The sequence below is a fragment of the Labeo rohita genome, chromosome 25 (genome assembly GCF_022985175.1).
Source record: "Labeo rohita strain BAU-BD-2019 chromosome 25, IGBB_LRoh.1.0, whole genome shotgun sequence".
Taxonomy (NCBI): domain Eukaryota; kingdom Metazoa; phylum Chordata; class Actinopteri; order Cypriniformes; family Cyprinidae; genus Labeo; species Labeo rohita.
In genome coordinates, this window is record NC_066893.1 from 28095547 (window position 1) to 28115546 (window position 20000).

The 20000-nt window shown below is 22.2% G+C and overlaps 1 protein-coding gene across 1 annotated transcript in view; it reads left to right on the forward strand.

Moving 5' to 3' along the window:
• The window catches only part of LOC127156865 (GRAM domain-containing protein 2A), a 42100-nt gene that overhangs the window by 10593 nt on the left and 11507 nt on the right, over window positions 1–20000 (forward strand). The window contains exons 2-5 of the mRNA XM_051099978.1: window positions 7373–7494; window positions 18400–18457; window positions 18959–19031; window positions 19139–19242. Of these exons, the coding sequence (XP_050955935.1) occupies window positions 7379–7494; window positions 18400–18457; window positions 18959–19031; window positions 19139–19242 (351 nt within the window). The 5' untranslated portion in view covers window positions 7373–7378. The remainder of the gene's footprint in view (window positions 1–7372; window positions 7495–18399; window positions 18458–18958; window positions 19032–19138; window positions 19243–20000) is intronic.

Here is a 20000-nt window from a genome sequence, read left to right on the forward strand (position 1 = left end):
TTAATTTTATTTTATTTTTTAATTTCAGTTTTAATCATTCAATTTTAATGTATTTTTGTCTATCATGATATTTTAGAATTAATTATTTTATTTTATTTTATTTTTTTATTTTATTTTATTTTATTTCAGTTTTAATCGTTCAGTTTAAATGTATTTTTGTCTATCATGATATTTTAGAATTAATTTTATATTTATTATTATTCTGAATGGGCTTTTATAGTAATTTCTTTCCCTAACCCATGGAAAACTTTGTCTGTCTGTCTGTCTGTCTGTCGTTCTGTTCGGATTTTTATTTTTCTATTCTTTTTTTGTCATTTTACTTTTATTTATTTTATTTAATTTTATTTATTTAATTTATTTCATTTTCATTTATTTCATTTTATTTTATTTTTTAATTTTAGTTTTAATCGTTCAATTTTAATGTATTTTTGTCTATCATGATATTTTAGAATTAATTATTTTATTTTATTGTATTTATTTATTTTATTTTATTTTATTTAAGTTTTAATCGTTCAGTTTAAATGTATTTTTGTCTATCATGATATTTTAGAATTAATTATTTTATTTTATTTTATTTTATTTTATTTATTTATTTTATTTTATTTTATTTAAGTTTTAATCATTCAGTTTAAATGTATTTTTGTCTATCATGATATTTTAGAATTAATTATATATTTATTATTATTCTGAATGGGCTTTTATAGTAATTTCTTTCCCTAACCCATGGAAAACTTTGTCTGTCTGTCTGTCTGTCTGTCGTTCTGTTCGGATTTTTATTTTTCTATTCTTTTTTTGTCATTTTACTTTTATTTATTTTATTTAATTTTATTTAATTTTTATTTATTTTATTTATTTAATTTTATTTTATTTTTTAATTTCAGTTTTAATCATTCAATTTTAATGTATTTTTGTCTATCATGATATTTTAGAATTAATTATTTTATTTTATTTTATTTATTTATTTTATTTTATTTTATTTAAGTTTTAATCGTTCAGTTTAAATGTATTTTTGTCTATCATGATATTTTAGAATTAATTATATATTTATTATTATTCTGAATGAGCTTTTATAGTAATTTCTTTCCCTAACCCGTGGAAAACTTTCTCTGTCTGTCTGTCTGTCTGTCGTTCTGTTCGGATTTTTATTTTTCTATTTTTGTTATTTTTATTATTTTATCTTTTCTTTTTTTGTCATTTTACTTTTATTTATTTTATTTATTTATTTTATTTTATTTTAATTTAATTTTTTTTATTTAAGTTTTAATCGTTCAGTTTAAATGTATTTTTGTCTATCATAACCATTTTTTATTTTAGTCATAATTCTTTAATGTTCAGGGTTGCTGAAAACAAGCATGTTCTTGCATGGATTTTTCCCTTCCCAAAGTACATCCATCATTTCTGCGTTGCTGGTTTTGAGCTTGTCTCTTGATCTATAAAAAGTTTCCTAACCGCGATCTTTCCCTCTGCCGTCCACGTCAGCAAACCGGAGGGACGTGAAAACACAGGCTCTCGGGAGACGTTTGCAGCCTCTTCCTGTTTGGGGAAAATCAGCTGCTCATTTAAACACATTATTTCAAATTTATTAGTGTTAAGAGGATAACCCCTTGAGATGGAACATCTCGTTTTCGAGGGGGTCCTCAAGACACTTTACTTTTACTTATTTTATTTTAATTTTATTTTTTTTATTTATTTCTATTTTATTTTATTTTTACATTAAACACAAGAAACACTCCTGTCCACCATAGTTTTACCATAGTGTTTTGCTGAGTGTGTGTGACGGCAGCGATTTTGCTCTTGTGAGACGTCTCTAGTGTTTGTGGTCAGTCACACCTCTATATTTAGTGCTTGTTATCAGCTTGTTTTCTGTCTCTCAGTGTCTCTCTCAAGTCACTCTTTCTTCAGATGGCACTCGGCTGGCAAGCTTTATTTAGTCAGACGTGTGTGTGTGTGTGTGTGTGTGTGTGTGTGGAGGTGAGCTGTTATCACTTGCCCGAGTGTTTTCACGCTGACAGATCTTTCCTCAGAGAAAGTTCGATGCCTCCAGCTTCATCTTGCATGGCTCATTTCCATAAAAGACAATCTAAAGAACATCTGAGGAGCCTTAAAGGAGCAGTTTGTTTTCTTCTGAGAAAAATGTAGATTAGGCTGCATGATTAATCAAAAGCGAAATCGCAAAAAATTAAAAAAAAATTTATTATCATTATTATTTTTTTATTATTTTATTATTTAAAATTGAAGAAATTAAGACATAAATATTACTTTTCTATGTTATATTTGTATTGTAAAATAAAATTGTATTATATTTCTTAAAAATATATTCTTAAATATACCTTTTATTTTATTTTACAATATGCAGTACAATAGTAATGTTTTTTATTTTCTGTAATATTTTTGTTTAATATTATTATTATTATTATTATTATATGGTCACTTTTTATTTATATATATATATATATATATATATATATATATATATAATTTTTATTTTTTTATTATTATTATATTATATTTTTATTATATATTTTTTTCAATACACAAGAATGTACTTGAATATTTTTACAGTAAAATTGTACAATGATAATATTGATAATTTTTGTTTAATAAGAATAAAATATTTTGTAATATATTTTTGCTTAAATACTCAATTTTACAGATCAATATTAAAATGGTAATATTTATGTTGTTTCATATTTCATTGAGTAGTAAAATAAAAATATAATAATAATAATACTATCATTATTGAAAAATATATTACATATTATTATTATTATTATTATTATTATTATTATTATTATTATTATTATTATTATTATGTTAGCTGTTGTACTGTAAAATAAATTATTTATATTTTGCTCAAATACTCAATTTGAAAGATAAATATTAAAATTTAGTAGTAATATTTCATAATATAATAAAATATAATAATAATAATAATTATTATTATTATTATTATTGTTATTGATTTTTACTGCTTAAAATAATACATTATTATTATTATTATTATTATTACTGCTTAAAATAATACATTATTATTATTATTATTTTTACTTCTTAAAATAATACATTATTATTATTATTATTATTATTATTATTATTACTGCTTAAAATAATACATTATTATTATTATTATTATTATAGATTTTTACTGCTTGAACTAATACATTTATTATTAGTGTTGATTTTTGCTGTTTAAATCAGTACATTATTATTATAATTATTATTATTATTATTATTATTGATTTTTACTGCTTGAACTAATACATTTTTATTACATTATTATTGTTGATTTTTGCTGCTTAAAATAATACATTATTATTATTGTTGTTGTTATTATTATTATCATTATTATTTATCCATTAGTTGCACTGTAAAATAAATACTTTATATTTTGCTTAAATAGCATATATTATTATTGTTTTATTATTAAAATATTATGCAGAGATGTTTTAAAATTGTAGTTTTTTTGTTTCATATTTCATTCACAATAAAAATACAATAATAATAATAATAATAATAACAATAATAGTAGTAGTAATAGTCGTAATAATAATAATAATATTTTTTATTATTATTATAATCATTGGTGATTTTTAGTGCTAAAACTCATTTATTATTCTTATTAATATTATTACATTATTGTTGTTATTATAATTACATGTAGTCATTAGTTGTATTGTAAAATTAAAATATATATTTTAGATTCTTAAATATTCTTTTACTTTACTGTGAAACATATAGTAATTATTATAATTATTTTTACTAGTAGTAGTAGTAGTATCATTGTAGTCGAATTGATTTGTAATCACAAAAAAAAAAAAATTGGGCCAGTTTGGGCCAGACAAGCACAGCAAACCTTTTATCCCTCACTTTTTCAGTTTCCATTCTTTCATTCGTGCTTTTAGTTGCATTGCAGCAGGTTGTATGTCGATGATGCCGAACACTTTTCTCCCAATTTCTTTCCCAAATGTGTCCTGAGGCTGAGTGCAGTTGCCTAACATCCACTTTTGTGTGTCATGAAATGAATCCAGAAAGCGCATGATGACTATCGATGAGGCTCCTTTAAGGCTTGAGTTACTGTAAGGAAATCTGCTGCTTTGAATCAGACAAAAGGTCTTTCTGAAGGGAGCGGCGCGGATCTCATGTCAGGGAATTCCTGGACGTTTGTTTATGATGGCTGTGGAAAACGTCCAGTTAAAGACGAGGCTTTTTGTTTTGTTGTTGAACTTTCTGCTAAATCGAGCGGGTGATTTATCAACGGTCTTTTGCGTGTGTGTCTACTGATTATTTGTGTTATTAGTCTGGCAGGTTTTCATTGGATGTGTGAGTAGTTTTCACACGCGGCCTGATTAAACGAAAGCGAGTCCTCATTAGCATGTTTAACTGAAGGCCGCTTCACAACAAAACAGTTCGCTTTTCTAGGTCAGTCTTGTGAAAGTCGTGTTGTGTTTTTTTGAATAACTGTGTGAGAGCAAACGCAGTGTTTCTTCATGTTTGCAAGAGAAATATGAGCTTTGTGTGAGACGACGAGTGAAATAGCAGTCGTTTTAATAACAAATGTGTTTGCATATTGCATATATATGTATACACACACACATTAAAAATAAAATTAAAAATTAAAAATATATTTGGTTCAACAAGAAAAAAAGTGGGTAAAATATTACATTGTAGCTTAGATTAAATAAATTAAATTAATAAATTTTTCTTGAACAATAATTATAATTTAAACTAAAATTTATATTTTACATATATTGATTTATTGATTTATTTATTTTCAAATTAATATATTGTTAAAAAAGGTTGCAACAACAAAATTAATGAGAAAAAAAAAAAATTATTATATATATATATATATATATATATATATATATATATATATTTGATTACAAATATATTGGGTTCAACCAGAAAAAAAGTGGGTAAAATATTACATTGTAACTTAGATTTTGTTCTTAAATTATAATTATAATTTAAACAAAAAATTATACATAATATATTCTATTTTAACTTTATATAAATGTAAAAATAATATGTCATAATATCTTTTATATGTAATGTTATCTATCTATCTATCTATCTATATTTAGATATTTATTTATTTATTTATTTATTTATTTTTAGATAAAAGCAATGGAAATCTTGCCTGCAACTAACTGAAATAAAATAATTTAAAGTTGAAGTCATTAAAAATAAAAAATAAATTTAATTAATGTATGTAAATTAAAACTAAAATATAAAACTATAAAACTATAAACTGTAAAACTAGAAATATTAAAACAACAAAATAAATAAAACAAAATAAAAATAAATAAATACAACTAATAAATAACTAATGAATAAATAAAACTAATAAAAATCACAAAATTATTTTATTAAAATTGAAATAATATTATTGCATTTTATTATATATTATAAAATAAAATACATGCATTAGATTAATAAATATAATTTTTATCACATTAAAAAATAGAAATGTTGCCTTGGTAACTAACTAAAATAAATAAATGCAACTAATACATGACTAGTGAATAAATAAAACTAATAAAATCACAAAATAAAAAAAATGTTTCTATAATATTACATTTTATTATATATCATGAAATAAAATATAAGCATTAGATTAAAAAAGATCTCTTTAAAAATACAATAAATAATAAATAAAAAAATAAATCTAATAATAATCACAACAAAATGATTGGGTTCAACAAGAAAAATAATATATTTTAAATTAGATTAAATAAATAAACTTAATACATTTTTCTTAATCAAATCTAATTTTAATCAAATATATTCTATTAAAAAATAATTAGATTAAGAAAAATTAATTAACATCATAATATTTTAACTAAAATGTATTTCAACTAGTTTAAAACTAATTTAAAAATAAATTTTTAAAATAATTTAAATGTTTTTTTTATTATTTAAAATGTTTTTGTTTAATTAAAAAAAAATTAAGTAATTTTGTTGTTGAACCCATTATATTTATCATGAAACCTATATTCTAATAAACAAAACTTGGTTACAACAACAAAATGAATAAATAGATTTAATAAAAATAAATACATAATCAAATACATACCCCCTTTTTTGTTGAACCCAAGATGTTGTGTATTTTTGTTTTGTTATATGTTTATCACTTAATTCAATAAATAAATAATTAAAGTGTAAAGTGTAAATACATTGAAGTGTATATTTTTTATTTATTAAATAATAAAATAAATAATAATTAATTATGTAGTATATCTTTTCCATTTATTAAATGATAAAGTAAATAATTATGAAGTGTATAATTTATGTATTAAATAATAAAATAAATAATCATTAATTACGAGTATTTTTTTTATTTATTAAATAATAAAATAATAATTATCAAGTGTGTTTTTCATTTATTAAATAATAAAATAAATAATTATGAAGTGTATAATTTTATATTGATTAAAATAATAAAATAAATAATAATTATGAAATGTATATTTTCATTTATTAAATAATACAATTAATAATAATTATAGTGTATATTTTTAATTTATTAAATAAGTAATTATGAAGGGTTTTTTTATTCATTAAATAAATAATAATTATGAAGCGTATATTTTTTATTTATTAAATAATAAAATAAATAATAATTAATTATGTAGTATATCTTTTCCATTTATTAAATGATAAAGTAAATAATTATGAAGTGTATAATTTATGTATTAAATAATAAAATAAATAATCATTAATTACGAGTATTTTTTTTATTTATTAAATAATAAAATAATAATTATCAAGTGTGTTTTTCATTTATTAAATAATAAAATAAATAATTATGAAGTGTATAATTTTATATTGATTAAAATAATAAAATAAATAATAATTATGAAATGTATATTTTCATTTATTAAATAATACAATTAATAATAATTATAGTGTATATTTTTAATTTATTAAATAAGTAATTATGAAGGGTTTTTTTATTCATTAAATAAATAATAATTATGAAGCGTATATTTTTAATTTATTAAATAATAAAATAAATAATTAATTATGAAGTGTATATTTTTCCTTTATTAAATAATAAAATAAATAATAATTATGAAGTGTATATTTTTCATTTATTAAATAATAAAACAAATAATTATGAAGTGTATAATTTTTTTAGTTGTTAAATAATAATTATGAAGTGTTTATTTTTCATTTATTAATTAATTAAATAAATGCTTTCTTAGAAAGTGTATATTTTTTTCCATTTATTAAATAATAAAATAAATAATTAATTAATTATGAAGTGTATAATTTTTTTATTTATTAAATAATAAATAAATAATAATTAATTATGAAGTGTATATTTTTTTTTATTGATTGATTTATATATTTTTTAAAATTTGAACAGATCATAATGACGGGGCTCATTGATCAGGGTGACGACATGGGCCTGGTGACGCCGATAGAGCTGACGGACCCTCAGAAAGACGACGACCCCCAGTGTCCCGCACACTTCAGACAGAGTCTCATGTAAGAACCGCACACATCTGCACGATTACACAATAAAAGTCCTGTGCAACATTCACTACATCATTTAAGAATCCACTTTAAAGCTCTTCACTTCCGAACGTTCCAAACATGCACCAGCCCATTGGTTTTCTGTAATATGTTCTACTTCTTGTATTGGTTTTAGTGGCTGTGCTGCAGCATCTTTGTGTGTTCAGAGCTGAATGAGTAAATCTACGCCCTGTTCCCTCAAGTTCGTGCTTGTTTTCCTCAGGCAGGTTTGCATTCAGGGCCGGGCCGCCCGTCGCCCGTAACGCCACAAACACACGCTCCTGTTCTCGCTGTTTGTTTAAACGTCTCACCGTCTCAGAGCACGAATTAATGAAGCACATTTACGTGATGAGTGTGTTTGCGTTTCACTACATGATTATGAACTACAACTTTATAAGTATGTATGTTTTTGTAATTAAAATGAACTATACATTTGCCTGGGCAACTAACTGAAAAAAAAAAGTTTAAATTAAAGATATATATATATAGAAATATATAGAAATATAAAAAAAATAAGTAATAATGATAAAAAAAATTACTAGAACTATAAAAATAATAATTTGACAATAATATAAAAAGTAATATTAACAAAAACAAAATTACTATTACTATAAAAATAATTCAGCAATAATATAAAAAATTACTAGAACTATAAAAATAAAAATTATATATAATTCTTTATTATATTACATAATATATAGAAATAGAATTTTAATGTACAATAATATATTTATTATATAGAAATATAAAAAGTAATAGCAATTACTAGAACTATGAAAAAAATTATGTATTATTATATTACAAAATATATATAATCTAGCATAATTTTAATATATAGAAATATAAAAAGTAATCATGACAAAAACAAAATTACTATAACTATAAAAATAATACATTAATAATAATAAAAATTACTAATACTATAAAAATAAAAATTATATGTAATTGTATATTATTATATTATGTATTATATTTATATTTATTATATTTATTTATTATATTGAATATAAAAAAACTTTTACTATATAGTAATATATTTAACATATGGAAAAAACAAAATTAAAAATAAAAATAATTTAACAATAATACAAAAATATATAATTATATATTATTATATTAGCGAAATTAAATATAAAGATTATAGAATAACTTTAATATTTTGAAATATATTTAATGTATAGAAATATAAACTAGAACTATGAAAATAAAAATATATAATTATATATTATTATATTACATAATATATAGACTCTAGCATAATTTTAATATATAGAAATATAAAAAGTAATAATAATGACAAAAACAAAATTACTAGAACTATAAAAATAATTTAACAATAATATAAAATTACTAGAATTATGAAAATGTATGATATATAATTATATATTATTATATTAGCGATAATTACATAATATAAAGATTATAGAATAACTTTAATATTTTGAAATATATTTAATGTATAGAAATATAAACACATTACAAAAACAAAATTACTAGAACTATTAAAAATAATAATTATATGTCATTGTATATTATTATATTACATTATATATAGAAATATAAAAAGTAATAATAATGACAAACAAAATTGCTAGAACTAAAAAAATAATTTAACAATAATATAAAAAACTAGAACTATGAAAATGTAAAATATTATATATAATTATATATTATAAAATAATACATTAATAATAATAAAAAATTACAAATACTATGAAAATGAAAATTATATGTAATTGTATATTATTATATTACTTATTATATAGAATATAGAGAACTTTTACTATATAGTAATATATTTAACATATATAGAAATATAAAAAACAATGACAAAAAAACGAAATTACTAGAACTGAAAATAACAACATGTAATTATATATTATTATATTACATAATATATAGATATATATTTAATATATAGAAATATAAAAAGTAATAACTGACAAATATATAATAAATATGTGTGTGTGTGTGTATATGTGTATATATATATATATATATATATATATATATATATGTAGGGCTGTCAAATGATTAATCATGATTAATCGCATACAAAATAAAAGTTTGAGTTTGCCTTATATTTCTCTGTGTACTGTGTGTAAGTATTATGCATATATAAATACACACAAATTAATGTATATATTTAAGAGAAATATGTTATTTATGTAAAAAATAATTTATTTATATATAATATAAATTATATAAAATTATAATAAATATATATACTTATATATATACATGAATGTGTTTGTATTTATATTTGTATTTATATACATAATAATTACACAGCACACACACATATATTAGGCGAACTCAAACTTTTATTTTGTATTCGATTAATCGTGATTAATCATTCATATATATATATATACATATACATATATGGAAACTAGTAATTCCAGTAATACTACTACTATAATGCTACTTAAATGACGTTGTTTGTTCTGTCATTCAGACGTGACTAGACGTTGTAGAGACCGTGTGAGGATAATATATTTGCACAAGACAAAGTTTGTTGGTTGTTGCACATAATTCTTGTGTAATTTTTTCACATTTGAAAAATGAGAAGAAAGTTTTCCTCTATGATTTGAATGAGACAAAGACACTATTCATGCACATGTAATCAGGTTATTTGGATCACGTGAGCTTGTTTATAATGAACTGAGATTGACGAGAATCTGCACGTGGGTTTGTGAAGCAGAGACGCGCTGATCCGTAAGCGGATAATGTGGGAGCGCTGCGATTTCACATGACCGGAGCCGCGCTCATCTGTAACCCGTTCAGAGCAATCCAGAGCCAAATGCAAACTTCAGGCTACTGGTGTGTGTGTGTGTGATGGATGTGGTGTTTGGCTGTAGATGAGAGGCCCATAGAGTGGAAAACAATAGAGAGAAAACAGGACTCGTTAGGTGGAAACTCCATTGGGCTGCACAAAGGCCCCTTTGAGAGAGAAAGAAACGTGTTTCTGAAGTGACGTGTGATCAGACGCTAGCGCTGACGACTAAAGCCGAGTTTGAGCTTCAGACGTGAATAATTCCTCAAATCAATCTAATCGTTTTCACCTGCTGAACCAGAAAAATCACACAGACGCACACCGACGGAGGGAAACCAGTGCTGATATTCTTAACTAGAACTATTACATTAAAAAAACTATTATATAATGGATTAAATAAATAATGGATAAAAAATGTTGTTTATTAGATGAAAAAAATTGAACATTTATCTTGGCAGCTAATTGAAAAAAAAAAAGCGGTAAAATTTAACATAAATAATAAATAAAAAAAATCCCTAAATTTTAAACTAAGAAAATATGAATATTAGATTAAATTTTTTTAAATAAATAAAAAATACATAGTAAAATAACAAAAATTGAATAAATAAAAAATGTAAATAATATCGATATATATATATATATATATATGTGTGTGTGTATACATATATATATATATATATATATATATATGTATATATGTATGTATATGTATATATGTATATGTATGTATAGTGTGTGTGTGTGTTTGTATATACACTACCGTTCAAAAGTTTGGGGTCAGTAAGACTTGTAATAGTCTTTAAAGAAGACTCTTATGCTCATCAAGGCTGCATTTATTTGATTAAAAATATAGAAAAAAAAACAGTAATATTGCAAAATGTTTTTACAATGTAAAATAATGTTTTTTATTTTAACATACTTTAAAATAGAATTTATTCCTGTGATGAAAAGCTGAATTTTTATCAGCTGTTACTCCAGTCTTAAGTGTCACATGATCCTTCAGAAATCATTCTAATATGCAGATTTATTATTAGAATGATCAATGTTGGATAATATCAACTGTTGTGCTGCCAAATATTTTTTGGAACCTGTGATTTTTTTTTTTTTCAGGATTCTTTCATGAATAACAAGTTTAAAAAGTACAGTGTTTATTCAAAATATAAATATTTTTTAACGATGTAAATTATTTAATATTAACTTTTAATAAACTTTTAATTATTAACTTAATACATCCTTGGTGAATAAAAGTATTAATTTCTTAAAAAAAAAAAAAAAAAAGAAAAAAAGAAACAATAAAAATGTACTGACCCCAAACTTTTGAACGGTAGTGTGTATGTATATATATATATATATGTATATGTATGTGTGTGTGTGTGTGTGTATGTGTGTGTGTGTGTGTGTGTGTTTGTATATATATATATATATGTGTATATATAATTACAAAAACTAAATTACACAAATTTAAACTGCAAAAATAATCTATGCTGTATTTTAAATTTTAATTATTAATTTATTTTAATTATTTAATTATCAATTTATTTTAATTATTTTAAATTAAATTCTTATTTAAGATTATATTAATATTTAATTCTTATATTAGATTAAATTTTTTAATAAAAGCATTTAATAAAATTTAAATTGTAGATAAAAGCAAAGGAAATCTTGCCTTAAAATAAATAAATAAATAAATAAATATATATATATATATATATATATATATATGTATGTATGTAACATAAATGACACAAAAAGAATAATAATGACAAAAATACAGCAAAATTACACAAATTTTAACTATGAATATTAGATTACATTTTTGTTAACAAAAGCATTTAATAAAATAAACATTTTAGAGAAAAGCGATGGAAATCTTGCCTTGCAATTAAATATATATATATATATATATATATATAAAACCCATAAATGACACAAAAAAATGATAAAAATACATGACAAAATTACTGAAATTTAAAATATAAAAAAGTTATCTATGCTCTATATTTATTTATTTATTTATTTATTTATTTTAGATGTTAAAAATATGAATATTAGATTACATTTTTTTCTTTAATAAAAGTATTTAATAAAATAAACATTTAAAAAATAACATTTAAACATTTAAAAATATAAATTATTAAAAATTATTAAAAAATAAATTATAAAAATTATAAAATGTATGAATAAATTAAAGCTAAATAAATACATGTATATTCAAAAACTCAAATTTAAGATATGAAAAAAAATGAAATATTATCTATTATACAACTTGGTAATTTTCACACCAGACAGGAAGAAATGATCTAGCAATTACATCTTAGCAACTGCACAGCAGCAATGTAGAGCAATAGACAGACTCTTCAGAAAAATGAAAGGACTAGTTTTGATTGGTCTCTTATTTTTTGATGAGGCTCTATTGGTTTCGTGTTTAATTGAGGAAGCCAGATTTGTGGCGCAGCAGGAGTCGTGGTGTTTGTGCGACTGAAGTGTCGTTTTCAGCTCGGCGTGCGAGACGATGTCAGAGCTGCAAACTGCACGTGCGAAACGCTCACGTTTACAGACGAGCAGCTCTAATTACATAAGACAGCGGAGAGAGAGGGGTTTGTGTGAGGTTTGTGCATTTTCTGTGTGAATAGTAAACCCAGATGACCTACTGTAATTAAGCAAGCAGTATAGTTTAACTTCACCTTCAAGTCAAGTGAGTCAATAAGGAGTCAGCATGATAAAGTCTCTTATTGTTCACCCAGGCTGCATTTATTTAATCAGAAATACTGTGAAAATTTTGAAATATATTTACAATTTAAAATAGCCGCTTTCGATTTGAAGATATTTAAAGATGTAATTTATTTCTGTGATCAAAGCTGAATTTTCAGGATCATTACTCCAGTCTTCAGTGCCACACGATCCTTCACAAATCATAATCTTACTATATAATACCCTGATTTGCTGTTTAAGAAACATTTCTGATTATTAGCAATGTTGAAAACAGTTGTGCTGCATAAAATTGTATTTTTCTTTACTGAAATTCTTTTAAAAAAAAATTCTTAAAATAAAGTCATTTATTTTACTAAAAAAAATTCTAAAATTTCAATTTTTAGAAATATTATTAAAAATATTATTAGATATAATTAGATTTAAAAAAAAACCTAAGTGTTGCCTTGATAACTAACTAAAATAAAATAAGCTGAAGTTGAAGTACTAAAATTAGAATATTAATTTATTATTATTATTATTATTATTATTATTATTATTTATTGTTCATTAAAAATAGTGTTTTTTTTGTAAACAAATATAAAGTTTCTTGGGGTACATTTTACAAGAAAATACAATTTCAGTCTTTTTGCTTAAAAATTTCACACTTAATTCAACATTACTTGCAGTTTCTTGTGAAATTAATTTTTATTTGTGATTATTTGTGAAATAGGAATAAGTAAATTGCTTTGCATTATTTTTTATATATATACTATTTTAAATTTTACATTTATTTTACGTAAATTTAAAATATAATGTGTAATAATATTTTATGTGTGATATGTATATATGTATACGTATATATTAGATTTATATAATTATTAATATTTATTTATTAATAATTTGCCGTAATTAAAAATAAACTAAAAATGTTTTAATAAATTAAAACTAAATAGGAATGTTAAAAAAAAAAAAAAAATCCCACCAACAAAACTGCTAAAATTTGAACTTTTAGAAATATTGGAATAAAATACTAATATAAAATTAAATATTCAAAAATAAATTTGTAAGATAAACCCGAAGCACTAAAAGAAGAATATTAATATATTATTATTAATATTAATATTACTGTAATATATTAATAATATTAAAACTATGAAATATTTTATATATTATGATATTATGAATATATTTTATATATTTTGTTTGTTTTATATATAAGTTTCTTGGGGTATATTTTACAAGAAAATACAATTTCAGTCTTTTTACTTCATTATTTCACACTTAATTCAACCCTTAATTCAAGTGTGTAACATGTTTTGAAACAATGACCACAGCAAACACAGGCCGTAAACGTTCACGAGAGGAGCTTTAATGCTCAAAAACTCTTTATTAAAGAGCTTTTGAAATGAAATCCCTCTTCTGATCAGTCTCAGCTGAAAAGAGGCATTTCTTCATGAAAGCGGAGGGTATTTCCGTTTTGTCACAACAGCATCATTACACCATTCAGAGGAAAGCGATGGTGTTTTCACGCTGAAACGATGGAATTACAGACAGCTGAGTTTCTCCAGGAAGGAAACGCTCCTCTGAAGCCTTCGGCCGCCGGAAGTTATAAACAATGATTGATTGTTTGTGAGAGGAAGTTCAGGGAATGAGGTGAAGGAGAACCGGAAAATCACCAGTTATACTGAAACGTTGCAGTCAAAAACATTGGGGTTTTGTGTTCCTGTAAGGAAAAATAAAAAATTATTGGCTCAATTGTTTCCCCTACAGCTGAAATTGAGATTTAAGCTCTCTTTGCATGTAATTAGATATGTATTTATATTAATTAAATATAAAATGTATATAAATAATGAATTTAAATTTTAATTAAAAAAATTAAAATTAAATGTTAAAAATATTTATTGTTTATTTATAGCAACATTTCTTGCTACATAAATAAATAAATACATTTAAGTAATAATTTTAATAAGTTATACAGTATGTTGTATGTATAAATTTTAGTAAAAAAAAAAAAAAAAAAAAAAAAAATATATATATATATATATATATATATATATATATATATATATATATATATATTTCCCCATACAGATGAAATTTGCAGATATTTAAATATGTATTTATATTAATTGAATATAAAATGTGAAATAAATAATGAATTTAAAATTTTATGAAAAAAAATGTTAATAATATTTATTGTTTATTTATAGTAACATTTCTTGGGACTGACATAAACAAATAAATAAATAATTTTAAATAATAATTATAATAAAATAAAATAATTTTTTATTAAAACAAATAAAATAAATATTAATAATATTTATTGTTTATTTATAGTAACATTTCTTGGAACTGACATGACATAAATAAATAAATAAATAAACAAATTTAAATAATCATTTTAAAAAATTATATAGTATAGTGTATGTATAACATTGAGAAAAAATATAATGAAAATATTTTAAATAATTTAAATTTGTCATTTATATAAATATATATGCTGGAAAATGAGAGGAAATCCAGGTTTTGACCTGATAAATAAATAATAAATTACACATTTCAATTGTTTCCCCTACAGTTGAAATCGAGATGTAAAATAAATAATAAAAAAAAAAATATATATATATATATATATATATACACATACATATATATACATATATATATATATATATATATATATATATATATATATATATATATATATATATATATATATATATATATATATATATATATATATATATATATATATATATATATATATATATACATATATATATACATATATACATATATACATATATATATATATATATATATATATATATATTTTATTTTTTTTATTTTTTTTCATTATTTATTTTACGTCTCGATTTCAATATATATATATATATATATATATATATATATATATATATATATATATACACGTATATGTGTATATATGTGTGTGTGTGTGTGTGTGTTAATAATATCTATTGTTTATTTATAGTATATAAATAAATATAAATAAATATATATGCTGGAAAGTGAGAGGAAATCCAGGTTCTGACCTGATAAATAAATAAAAAAAAATTACACATTTCAATTGTTTCCCCTACAGTTGAAATCAAGATGTAAAATATAATAGAAATATTTTAAATAATTTAAATTTGTCATTTATAAATATATATGCCGGAAAAATTAGAAAATGAGGAAAATGAGAGAGGGAAATCTATTTTTTTGACCTGATAAATAATTAAAAAATTAAAGTCTCAATTGTTTCCCCTACAGCTGAAATTAAGATCTAAGCTCTCATTTGCACATATTTAGATATGTATTTTTATTAATTAAATAAAAAAAGTAAAATAAATAATGAATTTACATGTAAATTAAAAAAATAAAAAATAAATGTTAATAATATTTATTGTTTATTAATAGTAACATTTATTGGGACTGACATAAATAAATTAATTAATTAATTAAATTATATAGAATAGTGTATGTATAAAATTGAACAAAAAAATATAATATAATATAATATAATATAATATAATATAATATAATATAATACATATGCTGGAAAAATGAGAGGGGGAAATCGAGGATTTGACCTTATAAATACATATGAAAATGCGCGTTCACAGTCATTTGCACACATTTGCTTGTGGCCGGAGCTGGGCTGATGTTTTTGGTCTTCATGTCTGTTTGTATGATCATTTGTACACACAGTTTGCATGACATTTGAGTCTCGTTTGAGCGCATGCACAGGCGCATTCATCATATTTTTGTGGGCATGTGTGTTTTTTCCACTGAACTGAAGCACTTTTGCATAGCAGGAATCATCTTGAAGAGCGGATTTGCATCAGCACACACATTTTACTGATATCGATGAAATATTTGTTCTGAATTGAGTCATTGGTTGGTTTTTGCTTCTTTGAGGCTTGTTTAGTTTTATGCTGAATTTTCCTGAAAAGCTAATGCAAAAGAAAAGAAATGTTTAATCTGAAAGGACTAAAATCTAAAAAACATGAACTGATTCTAAAATAGAAATATTTTAAATAAGTTTAATTTCTGTATGTGTATTTGGTGTGTGTGTAAATGTAAATAGTAATAAAAGTGAACAAAAGCACCACTAATGATTAATATACTAATTGAATATAAAATTGAATTAAATATAATAGAAATATTTTTAAAATATTTTATAAAATGCTTTTAAAATAAATTTTGTATTTAAATGTTTGTTTATTATTATTATTATTATTATTATTATTATTATTGCTTTTCTGGGTCTTGTTTAGTAAAACAAATAAAATTAATTAAATTAATTCTATTTATATAATTTAGGTATTTATTTATATTTTAAAAATACAAATAATTGAATTGAAACTATAATAAAAATATTTTAAATGTAAATTTGAAATCTTTATATATATATATATATATATAATGTAATATAATTATAATATTATATAATATAATATACAAAATAATATAATTGAAATCTAATAAATATTGGTATGTTAGTACACATATGTAACTACTAATTAATATAATAATTCAATATGAAATAATTCAATAGTAATTCAGTAGTTTTTAAATTATTTATTTGAAATGAATTTAGAATTTAATTTATTTAAAAAAAAATGGTTTTAAAATTAATTTTGTATTTAAGTGTGTATAATAATATTATTACTATTATCATTATTATTATTATTATTATTATTATTATTATTATTATTATTATTATTATTATTATTGCTTCTCTGGGTCTTGTTTAGTAAGCCAAATAAATGAATTAATTCTATTTATATAATTTAGGTGTTTATTTATATTTTAAAAAATAAAATAATTGAATTTAAACTATGATAGAAATATTTTAAATAATGTAAATGTGTGTTAGTATACATGTAACACTACAAATTAATATAGTAATTCAATACTAAATAATTCAATACTAAATATAATATAAATATTTTTTAATTATTAATTTGAAATTAACTTAATTTATTTTATAAAATGATTTTAAAAATAATTTTTGTATTTAAATGTGTCTATTATTATATATTTTAAATATTGTATATTTTTAAATATTTTAAATATTTTAATTTGAAATCTATAAACATTTATATGTATGTATAAATACGTAACACTACAAATTAATATAGTAATTAAATGTAAAATTAAATATAATAGAAATATTTAGAATTTATTAAATATTTAATATTTAGATTTTTAAAATTATTTATGTATATTATTATTATTGCTTCTCTGGGTCTTGTTTAGTAAAACATGAATAAATTAACTCTATTTATATAGTTATGTTTATTTATATTTTTCAAATTAAATTGAATTAAATTTAAACTATAATAGAAATATTTTCAATCATTTACATTTGAAAAAAATGTGTTTTATGTGTGTATTTTCAGGCTTCAGCTCATAGATGATCTGTCATATGAGGATGTGAAGAAATGTTACAGGGGATCAGTAAGTATATTTCATTTTCATCATTCACTTTACATAAATGTCTACTGAACTGGGAAAGTACATGAGTCAAAGCGTCCGATATTATCAGATCTTACATTAATAGATGGAGTTGTCTCATTCTGTGTCCATGACTTCACAGATTCATAGTGAAGTCAGTTGCTGCGAGTTTCCGTCCACAATTGTGTTTAACAATCATTCATGATGCAAGATTGTGGTTAAACATTACAAAGCCTCTTTCCTTATGAGGTGCCAAACGTAACGTATCGCTGCTTTTTATCAGGTGGAGATCGGTTGAGAAGTTTCCAGAGATCTGTTTGGGAGTTTCCGTCGCTTACAACATAAAAAAATCAATCAGTTTAGTGTCGTGCTGCTTCCAGAGAAGCTTTTTAAAGCTCTATAGTCAGTTTAACCAAGTTAGGGGTGTTTCACGACTAGTTATGGTTAGACGAGCGGATGCTAAAGCCAATGAGAGACTCTCAGGCAGTGTGTTTTTCTTCACAGACCGTCAGCAAATACAACTCACAGTACCACAAGCTCTTCTCGGCCGTCCCGAAGGAGGAGATCCTCATGAAAGGTAACACGTCTGATCCATTCTGATGTCAGTTTACGGTTTACACCGTTTCCTGCTTAAAATTGAACACTGAAATGCGTTAATATTGTTTCACACTACACTTCCTTTAGTTTATTCTTGCGCTCTTCTGCGGGACATTCTGCTGCAAGGACGGCTTTACATTTCTCGAAACTGGCTGTGCTTCTACGCAAACCTTTTCGGGAAAGATATCAAGGTTTGTAGCGCTTTCTTTAACGTGTCAATTAATGTTTAATTATAATGATTGAAGATCAGTCTGCTTTAGTGATGTAACGCTAGTGATTCAGTATGAAATAATTCAATAGTAAATATAATATTTTATTAATTTTTAATTTAATTTAATTTTATAAAATGGTTTTAAAATTAATTTTGTATTTAAATGTGTGTAATATTATTATTATTATTGTTATTATTATTTACTTAGCCCAGACCTTCAGATCTTCAGACTGGTCTGACTCGGTGTGCTGTATCTTTTCAGACTGATCCGCCTTACAGTTTTCGTAAACCGGACTATCAAAACCACCAAAAATCCCATAGACTTACATTGACGGAATGTTCTAAATCATGCTAGCAACATGCTGGTAACATGCGAATCATGATAGAAACAGGCTAACAACATGTTATTAATATGCTAATCATGCTAACAAATTGCTAATAACTTGTTAACCATGCTAGCAACATGTATCTAACATGCTAATCATGTTAGAAACATGCTAGTAACTTGTTAATCATGCCAACAACATGCCAGTAACTTGGTAATCATGCTAGCAACGTGCTAGTAGCATGCTAATCATGCTAACGACATGACAGTAACTTGGTAATCATGCTAACAACGTGCTAGTAACATGCTAATCATGCCAACAACATGCCAGTAACTTGGTAATCATGCTAACAACGTGCTAGTTACATGCTAATCATGTTAGAAACATGCTAGTAACTTGTTAATCATGCCAA